The sequence below is a fragment of the Orcinus orca genome, chromosome 4 (assembly GCF_937001465.1).
Source record: "Orcinus orca chromosome 4, mOrcOrc1.1, whole genome shotgun sequence".
Classification (NCBI taxonomy): domain Eukaryota; kingdom Metazoa; phylum Chordata; class Mammalia; order Artiodactyla; family Delphinidae; genus Orcinus; species Orcinus orca.
Genome location: NC_064562.1, coordinates 26,714,038 through 26,728,166, shown reverse-complemented (window position 1 = coordinate 26,728,166; position 14,129 = coordinate 26,714,038). Strand labels below are relative to the sequence as shown.

Below are 14,129 nucleotides of genomic sequence, written 5' to 3'. Positions count from 1 at the left end.
GATTTTTCCTTGCATGGGAACAGCAAATGTGTGCAGCATGCTATTTTTTTCCTCGTTCTTTTATCAAGCGCAAAGGCTAGAACAACTATGCCACTCCCAGAAGGATGCAGCTGTTTTAAAACCTTTCAAAAATCAAAAATGTATTCAAGCATCTGTGCCAGACAAATAAAACACTGGTTTACTTGGCTAGAAGTCCCCTTTCATTCAAAGTTGCATCCTGAGTTCTAGAGGCGCAGTGCCACGTACCAGGGCTGGAAACTTTCTCCATTCCAGGGAACCCAGCTTCGCCTTAACACTGTGATGACAATTTGACCACAGAACATCACTGTTCTGTGGTCAAATCTGATCTGACCACAGAACATCACTGAACACTGCAACCTACCTGGCATCTGAAAGGGGCTTCCTGGGTCTGAGCTGGTCGGAGAGTGAGGGTAGGTGCTACTGCTGCTCCCAGGAGAGTTTGGGTAACTGCTATTGGGAGAATGAGGAAACGGATGGCTGCTGGGTTGCTGGAAAGAATCCGGGAAAGTGGCGTTGAGTGGCATGTGAGGCTCATTTTGTCCTAAGTTCCGGAACTGAGCTAAGAGGCTGTGCTGAGGATTATATTCACTGTGTCTTGGAACCAGTACTGGAGGAAGAACTGGAAAAAGGGAAAGAAAAGAAAAGAGGGACAAAAATGAGAATGATGAAAATCGTTAATAACGCCACAATAAAACACAATAAAGTTGAAACCTAATCTGTAAGTAACAACAAATTATTCGAACACTGTCATGCTGCCAACTGAAAGGCACCATTCAAATGAAAAGACATTTTTCACTCAGGAATAAATGCAGTAAACTCTACGGTCTTAGAATCACTGATGGCCTATGCCTGGACCTGCAGCATCGACAAACTACCCAAGGAAAGTCTGCAAAATACATTCTTTTAGGTTAAAAATGTTAAGGTTCCCTTATTCTTAATTTTTTCATTCACTAAAAACCAAAGCACAAGTAGGAACATATATCGCCATTGACAATTCCAGTTTACATCTCTGGCTGATAAGATTTCACATTTAAGAGTTAATAATATTTATTGAATGCTATGAGTTATTCACCACAAATGCTTTAAATGGACACATTAACTCACTTTAAACCAAAGGAAATGTAGTAAATAAAGTTGAGAGGGTAAATACAATGAGCTGTATAAAATCCAAATGCCAATGAAAATAGTTAATTAGATAAAATGTGATTTTCTGTGGGACAGACTTTATGTTGTGTCCTAGCAGTCATACTTTATGAACATTTTTCCTCTAAGGATCTTAATGTATTTACCCACTTCTCAGTAATCCTTATCACTACCTGATAGGCAAAGGAAGAAACAGGTCATACAATCCACATTTTGCTAACTGAATGAATACTCAAGGTACAAAGGCCAAAAAACATACACACCAGGAGAGAAGGAAATAAAACAACTTAAGCCGTTCCTAAAAGCTCCGTATGTTAGGAACCTAAGGAGTTAATGATTAGCATGGTCCTCAACCTCCAGAAACCTCCAGGGGCAAAGCCACTACAAAGGCAATGATAAAGGGAAGGGCAGGCTGGCTTCCAGAGCCCTAACTGGGGTTAGCAGCTTCTTGCCAGGGTCACCAGATGGCTCCTCCCCATAATCAAGGTCCTTGGAATCCCTACTGCTCTTGTGGCCTTGGCTGGAAGGAGAAAAACAACCCATCTGGTAAACTACATGGGAGGGAAGAGGAGATTTAAAATCTGTTATTGTTGTTGGGAGTTAGGCCTCAGAATACATTTTCCCAAAGAAACCATATTTAGTGGCATTAGGAATTAAGTAGATTTTTGAGGGCTTTCCAGGGAATCTATCCATGACTGATACCATTTCTACAGGAAAAAGTACTCTTAATGCTTGGATTATCACTAATTTATGAGCTGAAACTTGTTTAAGAAAAAAAAAAAGTTTTTGAAGGTATTAAAAGTTCTCATGTGCTGTATCGTAGATTTCTCCATAATCCTGTAGCAATAAGATTTGCTGATTCCCCTACTATTTGATCCCTTAGAAACAAATCTTTTTAGTAGAATAAATGTATTTCCTTTTTCACACAGTGATGGAATCTGTCCAAATCAAGTCATCAAAAGCATGATTCCTACCTATAGTGGAAAAAGAATAAATACATATATATATCAGAATTACTTTGTTGTATGCCTGAAACTAACCCAACGTTGTAAATCAATTACACTCCAAAACACCCAACGCCCTCCCCCAAAAAAAACCCAAGAAGGAAAAAAGTGGGGGGAAGGGAAAAGAAGACCTAATTCCTCCTACCTTTCAGTAGTCATTTGAAATGTAAACCACTGTGCTTTGTTGTCGACAAAGTTCCCAACTGTCACAAAGGCTCCCCCAACACCAAGAGAAATCTATATTCCAAAATAAATACATGCTCTGAAATAGTGCAATATCTTTAAATTACCTATGCAATCAAACACTTTTCTTTTTCTTTCAACTGTTGCAGCCTGAATTACCGCTTCCCAGCTTGCCTTTTATGGTCATCTAGCTACAGCCTCCATTCTGATCCGTACCTTTAAAAGGTGGAAAATACTGGCTTCTAAATCCCTCGTGCCAACTACAGCACCAGACAGCAACTTAAAACAGTTCTCCATCTCTCTTCTCTCTCCCTTCCTCTCTCCCACCCACACCCCCTTACTGGAGCCCCTGTTTTAGAGACTCTTATTGCCTAACAGAGTTTTAGAACTGGGAATTTACTTCCTCCCACTGCTTGCAGATGACAGTGGCAGCAGAAGGCAATGTATTTCTATACCTCCGGCTGATACTACGCACACACGTGTTCCTGTGTAACTGTTGCGTGGTGTGCAGTGGTCTGGCTCTAAAGCACCAGGCTGCCCTTAGTGTACACCACAGGTGAGATCAATCAGCTTTTGTACATGACCTGGGATGTGAGCCACCAACTACAACAAAGCAGCACTCTATAGATGAACTTGACGAGATTGATACCTTTTTCTCACCTCTGATTATTAAGATGAGATGATTTTGCTGCTGCTGATATAGGTACAGGTATATTTTAATGAACTTAAAAAAGGTACTGAGGTATCACACACCTATAATAAAATGCAGAAATCTTTTTATAAATGAAATCGTATATACTCTTGTGTCTGGCTTCTTAAGTTCAACATTATGTCCGTATGATTGATTCATCCAATGTGTGTAGCATCTCATCATATGTATATATTACAATTTATCAGTCAGCCCATCTAACCTCCTCAGAGGATAATCAATTTCATTTTTTTCTGTTTTATCCTTTCTGTGTTTCTTCTTGAAGAAATTAAACAGATAAATGTTTGCTTTCTTATTTCAACTTTATTACTAAAAGGAAAGGCAGCCTCCTATACAGCCTTTGCACTTAGCTTTTTCAACTGTATCTTAGGATTAACTTCATATTAGTTTGTAGAGATGGACCTTATTTGTTTTACAGCTAACAGCACCATAGTTTATTCAACCAATCTCCAATGTCTGGGCATTTAGGTAGTTTACAATATTCCACCATTACATACTATATTGCAATGAATAACTCCAGGCATATATTGCAGTATTGTTAAAGGTGTATCTTCAGGGTAAATTCCTAGAAGTGGAAATACTGGGTGAAAGGGTAAATGCGGGTATAATTTTGTTATCGTCAAGTATCCCTACATAGGGGTTGTACCATTTTGCATTGCTACCAGCGACAAATGAAAGTGACTTTTCCCTCAAAGCCTCCTGAACAGACTATGCTGACAGGTTTTTAAAAAATTTTTCTGATAATCTGATGGGTGGAAAATGGTAGGTATTGTGGTGCAATTCTAATTTATATTTCTATTATGGTGAAAGTTGATCATCTTTCCATGTATTTCAGAAGATGTATTTTTATCTTTTTTTGGTGAATTGCCTGCTTGTGCCTTTTGCCCATTTTTCATCTTCCCATTATTTATATATATATATATATATATATATATATATATATATATATATACATACACGATATTAGCCCATGATATATTACGTTACAAATATCTTATCACAATCTGTCAATTTGTCTTTTGGCTCTGCTCATGTGCAAGTTTATTTTTTATTTTTTGGTAGTCAAATTTATCAATGTTTTCTTTTATGGCATATGGATTTTGAGTGATAAAAAGCCTTCTTCTACACCCAGACTGTAAGGAGGAATTCATCCATGCATTCTTCCAGTGCATATAAAGTTTCATATTTTACTTAAATCTCTGATCCATTTGGAGTTCAGTTTATTTATAGTATGAGGAATAGATCTAACTTTATCTTTTTCCAAATGGTTAGCCAGCTGCCCCAATACCATTAATTAAAAAAGCCCAACTCTGGGGAATTCCCTGGCGGCCCAGTGGTTAAGGCGCCATGCTTCCATTGCAGGGGGCGCGGGTTTGATCCCTGGTGGGAGAACTAAGATCCTCCAAGCCACGTGGCGAGGCCAAAAAAAAAAAAAAAAAGCCCACCCATCCTAGTGGTTGGAGACACCACCTTTCTCATAAATGTCCATGTATGTTAGGGTCTATCTTTAGACATTCCATCCCATTCCATTCTAGTCTGTGTCCCAGTATCACTCTGCTTTAATTATAGAGACTTTATAGTACATGCTAATATCTGTAGGGCTAATCCCCTCTCACAGTTCTTCCTTTTCAGTGTTTTACTCATACGCTGACTTTTCCATATGAACTTTGGTTATCACCTTGTCGACCTCCAGAAAAAAAGATTACTGGTACTTTTAGTGGGATCACATTATATTTAAACATTACTTGGGCTTCCCTGGTGGCGCAGTGGTTGAGAGTCCGCCTGCCGATGCAGGGGACACGGGCTCGTGCCCCGGTCCGGGAAGATCCCACATGCCGCGGAGCGGCTGGGCCCGTGAACCATGGCCGCTGAGCCTGTGCGTCCGGAGCCTGTGCTCCGCAATGGGAGAGGCCACAACAGTGAGGCCCGTGCACCGCAAAAATAAAAAAAAAACAAAAAAAAAAAACCCCATTAATTTAGTAAGAATATGTTGATGATGTTAAAATATTCTATTCAAGAACTAGGAAGGTCTGTCAACTCTACTTTTGCAACTTTCAGGACTGCCCCATAGCTACTGTCTGTATTAATTTGCCAGGCCTGCCCAAAACAAAGTACCACAGAACTGGGGGACTTAAACAACAGAAATTTATTTACTCAAAGTTCTGATGGCTAGAAATCTGAGACCAAGGTGTTGGCAGGTTGGTTTCTCCTGAGGCCTCTCTTCTTGGTTTGCAGATGGCCACTTTCTTGCTGCGTTCTCCCGTAGCTTACTTCCCTGGTGTTCCTCTGTATGTCCTAATCTCCTCTTCTTATAAGGACACCAGTCAGTTTAGGGTCCAGACCAATGGCCTCATTTTAACTTTCTAAAGACCCTACTTCCAAACACAGTCACATTCTTAGGTATTATACTTATGATTAGGGCTTCAACAGATACATTTTGCGGGGGACATAATTCAATCTATAACACTGCATTAGGTTTTAAACATTTCTTATAAAATTAAGTATTTTATCTTTTCCGTTGCTATTTTAAATGGAGTTTTCTATTCCATTATATCTTCTATCTGGTAATTATTTATATATATGGTTATTGATATTTCCATGCTATTTTATATATTACTACCTGGCTGAATTCTTTTGTTGTCTGAGTTATTTTTATCATTGACTCATTATAGAGTGAGTTCTCCAGCAAATGATCACGTCTCCAACTAGTTTTACTTTTTCCTTTTGAATTGTTTTCTCTTGTCTGATTGCACTGGCTAGTAGTGCCAATACAATGTTAAAAAGTAAGGGAGATAGTGAATTTCCATGACTTATTCTTGACCTTGGTGAGAATGCCTCTAGTGTTTCCCCATTAAGTAAGATGCTGACTTTAAGACTGACATATATAAATTATGTTAAGGAAGTATCCATCCATTCCTATAGTTGAGTGTTTTTACTAGGAATAGGTGTTGAATTTTTGTCAGAAGATTGTTCAGCATTTCTAAAGATATTATGATTTTTCTTCTTATACTTATTAATATGGTGAATTATCCCTGCATTCTGGCTAAGACCTGCTTGGTGATGATGTATTATTTTCTTAATGTGGGGCATTAGAGTCTTATAACTAATATTTTATTTCAGTTTATATTAATATTCATAAACTATATTGATCTGTAAGTTTCTTTGTGTGCTATCTTTAGCAGGTTGTCATGTCACTGTTACACCTGCTTCATAAATGTTTGTGTGCTCAGAAACAGTTTATGTTTCTAAACAGACTCTAAATTGTTGGTAGACTCCCTCTCTTAAACTCTCTGGGATTGGTGATTTCCTGTGGAGTAGTTCCTTAAAACTTTCTCTATTTGTCCTCTGTAAATAAATGTAAGCTTTCTATGTCTACTGAGGATAATTTTGGTAAATTATACTTTCTTCTAGAAAATTATCCATTTCACCTAGGTTTTTAAATTTACTTGCATAAAGGTATGCTAAGTAACCTTACAGTAAAATTTTGTATTCTCTTTATCAATATCTATTTCCCTCTTATTTCTTATTTTATATTTGTGCTTTCTTCTTGCAACACCTTTTTCTTCCTTTATTAAATTGACCCTTGGGTTGTTTTTTTTCAAACCAGGATTTGGATTTGTTGACTTGATCTGTTTTTTTTTTACTATTTCATTATTTTTTGCTTTTATCTTTATTATCTTTGTCCTCATACTTCTGCTTTTTCTTTGGCTTACTTCAGTGTTCTTTTCCTAGCCTTTTGATTGGGAATTTAAAATTTACTTTTATTCTTTCATTTTTACTGATATAGGTGTTCAATGCTATGAATTTTTCTCTGATCACTGGTTTAAATGCATCCCACAGATTCTAATATGTAGCTGTTTGATCATTATTTCCCAGAAATTATGTAATTTATATTTTCTCATTTGCCAATAGGTCATTTAGTAGAAAAGTTTTAAAATTCCCAGAGAGAAGAGCTTATTTGCTTCAAATTTCTAGGTTTATGGCATTGTGATAAGAATGCTGACTGCAGTATTTCTAACTTATGGAACTTGATATTTTCTTTATGACCTACAATATTATACATTTTTGTGAGTGTTCCTTGCACACTTGAGAAGGTATATTTTCTATTATTAGGATGCAGTGTTTAATACGTTTCTGTAAAAACTACCTAATTAATAATGTTGCTTAGGTCTCCAGCATCGGGGGCAGGGTGTGTGTGTCAGTGAACTTCTTTTGTAAAGGATCGGAGAGTAAACATTTGAGGTTTTGTGCACTACAGGGCCTCTGTCACAACTATTCAACTCTGCTGTTGTAGTAAGAAACCCATAGACAATATGTAAACAAGTGGATGTGTCTGTGTGTTAAAAAGCTTTATCTACAGAAACAAGTAACAGACTTGACTTGGCCTGTGGGCAGCTTCCCAACCTCTGGCTGCTATGTTACTTACGTTTTTTCCCACATGACCTGTCTTGTATTTAGACTGGTGTATTAAAGTTTCCATTATTGTTGTGTTTCTATTCATCTTCCCTGCCATATCCTGCTTTATACAGGAGGTTGCTGTGATGTTTGGTGCATATATGTTCACTTTAAAGTGCTCTCTGTGTCAGTGCTTTTTGGTCTTCTGAATTCTATTTTGTGTGATACTAGAATCACAATCCCCTATTTCCTGTTGTTTACAAGTGCCTGATATACCTTTGCCAATTCCTTGATTTTTAGCTTTTTAATCACTTTGGGGTGGGGGGCGGATGGGTCTTCTGAATACAGCATAAAGTTCTGCTTTACGAACCAACTGGAAAACGTTTTAATTTTAATAGGTGATTAAATCCAGTTTTATATATATATATATATATATATATATATATATATATATATATATATATATACACACACACACACACACACACACACACACACGATGTATATTTTTATCTTGGGCCATGCCGCACGGCCTGTGGGATCTTAGTTCCCCGACCAGGGACTGAACCCAGGCCCTCAGCAGTGAGAGCATGGAGTCCTAACCACTGGACCAGCAGGGAATTCCTGCCCATTTACATTTATTGCTATGACTGATGTTTGGTCTCAACTCTGTCATGTTATTTTTTATTAGAGTTACTGTAATATTATATTTACTATATTTCTCTATGTGAAGTAATTATTTGTCTTTGATTTTTTAAAAAGGAAACTCTAAAGATAGTTTTATATTGCTGTGCTATGGTTATTTTTCTATTTGTATCTTTTAAGGTCTTCCATCCCAGTTTTTTTCCTTGCTCAACCTCATACCGTCTAGTTGGTCAGTTTTAAATGGTATCTTTTAATTCTCATCTATCACCTATACAATCAATGATCTTATTTTACTTTCCCCCTTTCCCTATTCTTCTATTCCATTTTTATAGTTGTACTCTTTCTACTTTGTCAGAATAAAGTTTATATACTATTCTTTCATCCATATCACTACACTTATTTTAGCCTTATCTCTATGACTGAATATATTAAATGCTCACCACCTGTCCTTTTGCCAAACCTCCCCCAGTCATATCTTAGTTGAATAAAATGACCCCAGCAGATGCCTCAGAAGAGCTAGCTCATTGTTACAGTATTCCCTGACTTGTGGCACATTTAAAACTTTCTATAGCCCTGATGCTTGAAGGAGAGCTTGGCTTGTCCTTGATTTCCTTGTTCCTTGAAATGTTTTTTCACTGTTGCCTATTTCTAGATGATGCTTTTGAGAAATTTGATTTTAGCTTTACTTTCTTGCCTTTACAAGTAATGTGCTCTTTTTACCTGGAAGCCCTGAGGACTTTCCTTTATCTTTAAAGTCTAATAGTTTTACTAGGATATGTCTCAAAGTTGATCATTTTAGGTGAATTTTCCCAAGTGTAAGCTGAGTTCTTTCAATATGTAGATTTAGGTCTTCTCTAACTTCTGGAAAGTTTTAAGTATTAGCCCTGTTCTACTGGCTCTGGGTACTTTGGAGCTCCAGTTATACATATTTTGGATCTTCTTTGTTGTCCTTTCCAATCACTTTCTCTTAGACCCTTTTTATCTCATTTTAAATTTCTTATTCACTCATTTAGTTTTTTTCCTGACTTTCTTCAAAGAACCTAACTACATTTTAATACAAATCTACTGTTCTTTGGCACATTGAAATTTATTCTTTATTTATGAAATGTTTTTCTTTTAAATTTATTTACTGAATTCCATCAATTCTCTTTGATTTTCTTCCAATTTTTATCCATTTCTGTATTTAGTTTCTGAATTTCCTATTTTTTCCCCACAAATGCTTGTTTAAGGATATTTATTTTGAAGTATTGTCTTACACTTAACACATTGAAGCCACAGACTCAAAGGAAATATTTGCAATCACATATCTGATAAAGGACTTGTGTCTTGAATATATAATGAACTCTCAAAACTCATTAATAAAAATCCAAATAATCCAATTAAAAATTAAGTAAAAGATGTGAACACACCCTTCATCAAAGAAATCCTTAAAAGTACTATGCTTAGTGAAGTAAATCAAATACAGAAGGAAAAATGTCCTACTTATATGAGGGACTTAGCATAGAAAAATTCACAGACAAAAAGTGGAATAGAGGTTACCAGGGGCTGGGGGAAAGGGAAAAGATGCAGTTATTGTTTAATGGGAACCAAGTTTTTGTTGGGGATGATGACAAAGTTTTGGATGATGGTTGCACAACACTGTGAATGTATTTAATGCCATGAAGTTGTACACTTATAAAGGGTTAAAATGATAAGTATTAAATTATGTGTATTTTACCACAATAAAATTTTTTAATTAAAAGGCTTACCCATATCAAGTAATGGCAGCAGGGATTTTCTCACACATTGTTGGCTGGAATGTAAAATGGCACAACCGCTTTGGACAATATTTTGGCAGTTTCTTGTAAAGTTGAACACGCACTTACCATATGACCCAGCCATTCTACTTCTAGGTATTTACCCAAGAGAAATGAAAACATGTATCTACAAAGACGTGTATACTTTATTTGTGATAGCCAAAAACTGGAAACAAACCAAATGTCCATCAACACATGAATGAATAAACAAATATGGTACATCCATACACTGGAATACTACTCAGTAATAAAAAGGAATGAAATATTGATTCACACAACAACATGGATCGGTCTCAAATAATATGGTGAGAGAAGGCAGACAGAAAAAGAGTGTATGATCCCACGCAAACAAAATCTAGAAGATGCAAACCAATGTATGGTGACAGAAAGCAGGTCAGTAGTGGCCTGGGGATGAGAGTTGGGGCTGGGGGGAGAGACTGAAAAGGTGCAGGAGTACACTTTTGTGGGTGATGAGTATGTTCATTATCTTGATTGTGGTGATTCTTTCACATGTATGTCAAAACTAATCATATTGTACATTTTAAACATGTGCAGTATATTCTAAGCCAATTAATCCTCAATAAAGCTGTTCAAAAAATGAATGTGAAGAGGCAATTTAAAATTGTCTTTTGCTAATCTAAAAAAACGGCTAAAATTTTCTATTATTTATTCCTTTCCCAATCCCATCTTCAAGGTTTGCAAACCATTATTCTGAGCTCTCAACAGTACTACATCCCCAATTAACACAGTTTTATCCTACCACCTCTTCTTCTGGGGCTATATATAAGATGTACATCTCCCAATTCAGAATCCCCATTCAGGAAAGGAATTCCAGTTTGCTATCACAGATACACCCGATCCTACAGGGAAAACCAACTGAAGATACCAAAAGGAAAGAGCTGCAAGGAAGTCTTATGCTGAAGGGGGTGATAATCTTTAAGACATACATCTTCTACGGGCTGTTCAAAGTTAATAAGCAGAACTGCAACATAAAAAATATGAACGGATATCCTCCTATACACTCTAGGATGAAGACATTTCTGTCAAATTTACCTAAAGTTCAACTTAACCCTCTAACAATAGCAGCAACCAGTGCTTCAAACCCTCTCAAATTACCCACAGAATGTTTCTGAAAGACATTTTCCCAGTATTTCTCAACATTCTCCACCAAGGTAAGCATCAGTGACAGAGGAGAGTGAATTCATCCGGGGTCCCAGCAGCACCACTGGAACTGAAATTACATCGACATGTTGATTTATCTTAACCAACTCATATACATTTTACACTCTGCTCTTCACTATTTATCAAATATAAAAGTGATATCTTAAATAATTTACAATCTAGTAAAACTGATCCTCCAGGAAGATGTGCTTGCCATGTTACCTATGGCTTTGAGTAGCTGGTGTGGGACACTGTGCTGGGGTGGTTTGAATGTGTGGATTTCCTATTTACTCAGCGTCACAATTCTAATAAGTTACTAATTTCTCAGAAAATTACAGCAAAAAGACTGGTCACAGCAAGGAGGGAGGCAGATAAGATATAAAGCTAGACTCTAGAACTAAGAGCATTTATGTAGAAGCAAGGAGATGTCCATCAAATTGGTTTTCAGGTGATCACCAGAATCTACAAAATTCAGATTACCACCACTAATATTTACTTTAAGCCTGGAACCATGCCGATCACATTATCACACTTTGCAAATAAGAGTTCTAGAGGGATAACTTACCTAAGGTCACAGAGAAAGGGGCGAGAGTTGAGACAAAGGCAATGAGCACTGTCAACCACTGAGGTTCTGCTGTCTCGATTACTAACTTCCAAGAATGTTAAATTATGTCTGATACAGTTTAAGGGATGGGTGAGTAGAATAAAGTCTAGAAGTGTTTCTGGACAAATTAAAGGTCCGCTCAATTGAAAGGAGAAAACTCCAGTCCAGTTGAGTGAGTCCAGTTATGAGACACTTCTAACTCCTTGATGATGCTAAGAGATGAATCATTATCAAAACTGATTTGTGCAGTTGAAGATTATAAGTAGAGTATCTGTATATTCTGGCCTGCCTTGGACAATCCCAGTCTGTACCTGTTGTCCGATGGAATTATTAATAGGTGACTCTGTCACTCTCAAAAGTGTTCTTGTTTAGACAATAAGTTTTATGGTCATCCAAACTATAAACAATAACTGATTAAATTAAGGAGAGGAATGAAATGGTTCTGGGGTGTGGAACAGCTGCTAGTCCTAGAAAGAAGTATTAATGTGGAAGAGAAGAGATGGGGCGGGCGGGGGGGGGAGCTAGCTAGGCAGGGTTAGGCCTATATACACAAATTGCTCGAAAACAACAAGGCCCAGGCACCTCGCCTGTGTGGGATCCTGAAGGACAGTGCACTTCCCTCCCAGCTGTCTTCCCCACACCCCCATCCCCAGTCCTTGTTCCTTTCATTTCAGCAATATTTCAATGTTAAGGTATGTTTTCTACTGGGGGAAAAGGAAAGAATAAACATCCAGACCAATTATCTATGTGTAAGTAAACCTATGTGCAATTCTTTTTTTTTTGGTCTGTGTTGGGTCTTTGTTGCTGTGCACGGGATTTCTCTGCAGTGAGCAGGGGCTACTCTTCGTCGTGGAGCACGGGCTCTAGGCGCGCGGGCTTCAGTAGTTGTGGCACATGGGTTCAGTAGTGGCAGTGCGCGGGCCCTAGAGTGTGTGGGCTTCAGTAGTTGCAGCACGTGGGTTCAGTAGTTGTGGCTCACGGACTCTAGAGCACGGGCTCAGTAGCTGTGGCGCACAGGCTTAGTTGCTCCGCGGCCTGTGGGATCTTCCTGGGGCCAGGGCTGGAACCCGTGTCCTCTGCATCGGCAGACAGATTCTTAACCACTGAGCCACCAGGGAAGTCCCCCTATGTGCAATTCTTATTTCTTGGGTGAGAGGATGATTACCCAGCTGAAAGAAGTAGGATTTGCAAACTCTATGCTTGACTCAGGTCAGAAATAGGAAGGGAGAGAGGGTGAGGAATGCCTTCCTCTTCATATTTCTTTCCATGTTTCAGTCTATTCCATTTTATGGAAAACAGAAATATGGGAGCACTGAAGCTCCTGGGGACCCTTTTCCTCGGCAACTGATAAGGTTACTCCTACTTGGCAACTTGAGAGAAGTCTGCGGCTTCCCTTTAAGGGCTGCTCCTACTGGCTAATTTGAATTACAAGAATCTCCTTTGAAAGAGGGGCTCAGTGTTAAAACACTTTCTTTACACACATGCATTTCTTTTTGATTTGAATCACTGAAAAATCAGATTGTGCTGTGTCATTCCTGTATTCTAGGAGTTGTACCCCTGGTTAAAGAACAAAACAAAACAGAAAAAGCCCGAGCTGGTTGCACACCACCTCTTCAAGTGTGTTCTAGTAGGGGGTGAGGGCAAGGCTCCTAGGTAATTTCACTACACCTCCCTCCACCTACTTGAAAATCTCTAATAATTGCTGTATGTCTTTAAAAGGAGGGAGCTTTCTTCCCCTCTTTTCCTGACCTCCCAGGAGGAAAAAGGTCAGTTTTCTGCCTTTTCTTAGTGATGTATATCCCTCTGCTTTTCAAAGTATTTATGTGTCCCTTTTAGTTAAAAAATAAATAAAATCCCTTTTCCAGTCAATAGGGAAACCAGACTAAGAAAGTTTCAGGAGGTATTTTCATTTCAGGAAGCGAGTTTCAGAAGACATTTGCGATTCTGCTACTGGACTCAGCTTTTCTGTGTTACCAGGGCACAAGGAAAAGGAATGAAAAAGAAACAGCTAACATTGCAGAGAGGGGCTGAGTTGTGAAAAGTATTCCTGTGCACCCTCCAGATTTGTGAACATCTTCAAGATTCTGAAGTATTGTTTGAAATTCTATCACCAAGTCATCAGTGTAAAGTAGTCTAGTGACCAGACCAAGGCTGATGAGGTTGTGACCTGCCAAATGCTCGTGGACGAGAATTTTTTTTTTTTTTTTAACGCACAAGCGAGTTCTGATAACAAAGCTGCCAGGCTGTCGCCTATGTTTGTCCACACAGACATAATGGCAAATAAGCTGGCTGTGACCCAGTGGTACATAAATGTCCCTTAGTTCCGAAGACCTGGAAAATGAATTGAGGTAACAGTCGAGACCCCTGAGTTCTAGCCTAGCTATGATAATTATTAGTTCTGTGACTTTGAGCAAGTCACTTAATTTCCCAGGGTCTCAATCTTCTCACTCCGAAGAGCAAGGGGTCTG

The 14,129-nt window shown here is 38.1% G+C and overlaps 1 protein-coding gene across 11 annotated transcripts in view; it reads right to left on the bottom strand.

Moving 5' to 3' along the window:
• The window catches only part of SMAD1 (SMAD family member 1), a 77,276-nt gene that overhangs the window by 17,747 nt on the left and 45,400 nt on the right, over positions 1 to 14,129 (bottom strand). For 10 of the 11 annotated variants that reach the window (XM_004263606.2, XM_049709533.1, XM_033402721.2 and 7 more), the window contains exon 3: positions 383 to 640. The exons of the other annotated variant lie outside the window; for it this stretch is intronic. In XM_004263606.2, coding sequence (XP_004263654.1) covers positions 383 to 640 — 258 coding nt within the window. The remainder of the gene's footprint in view (positions 1 to 382; positions 641 to 14,129) is intronic. 11 annotated transcript variants of the gene reach the window in all.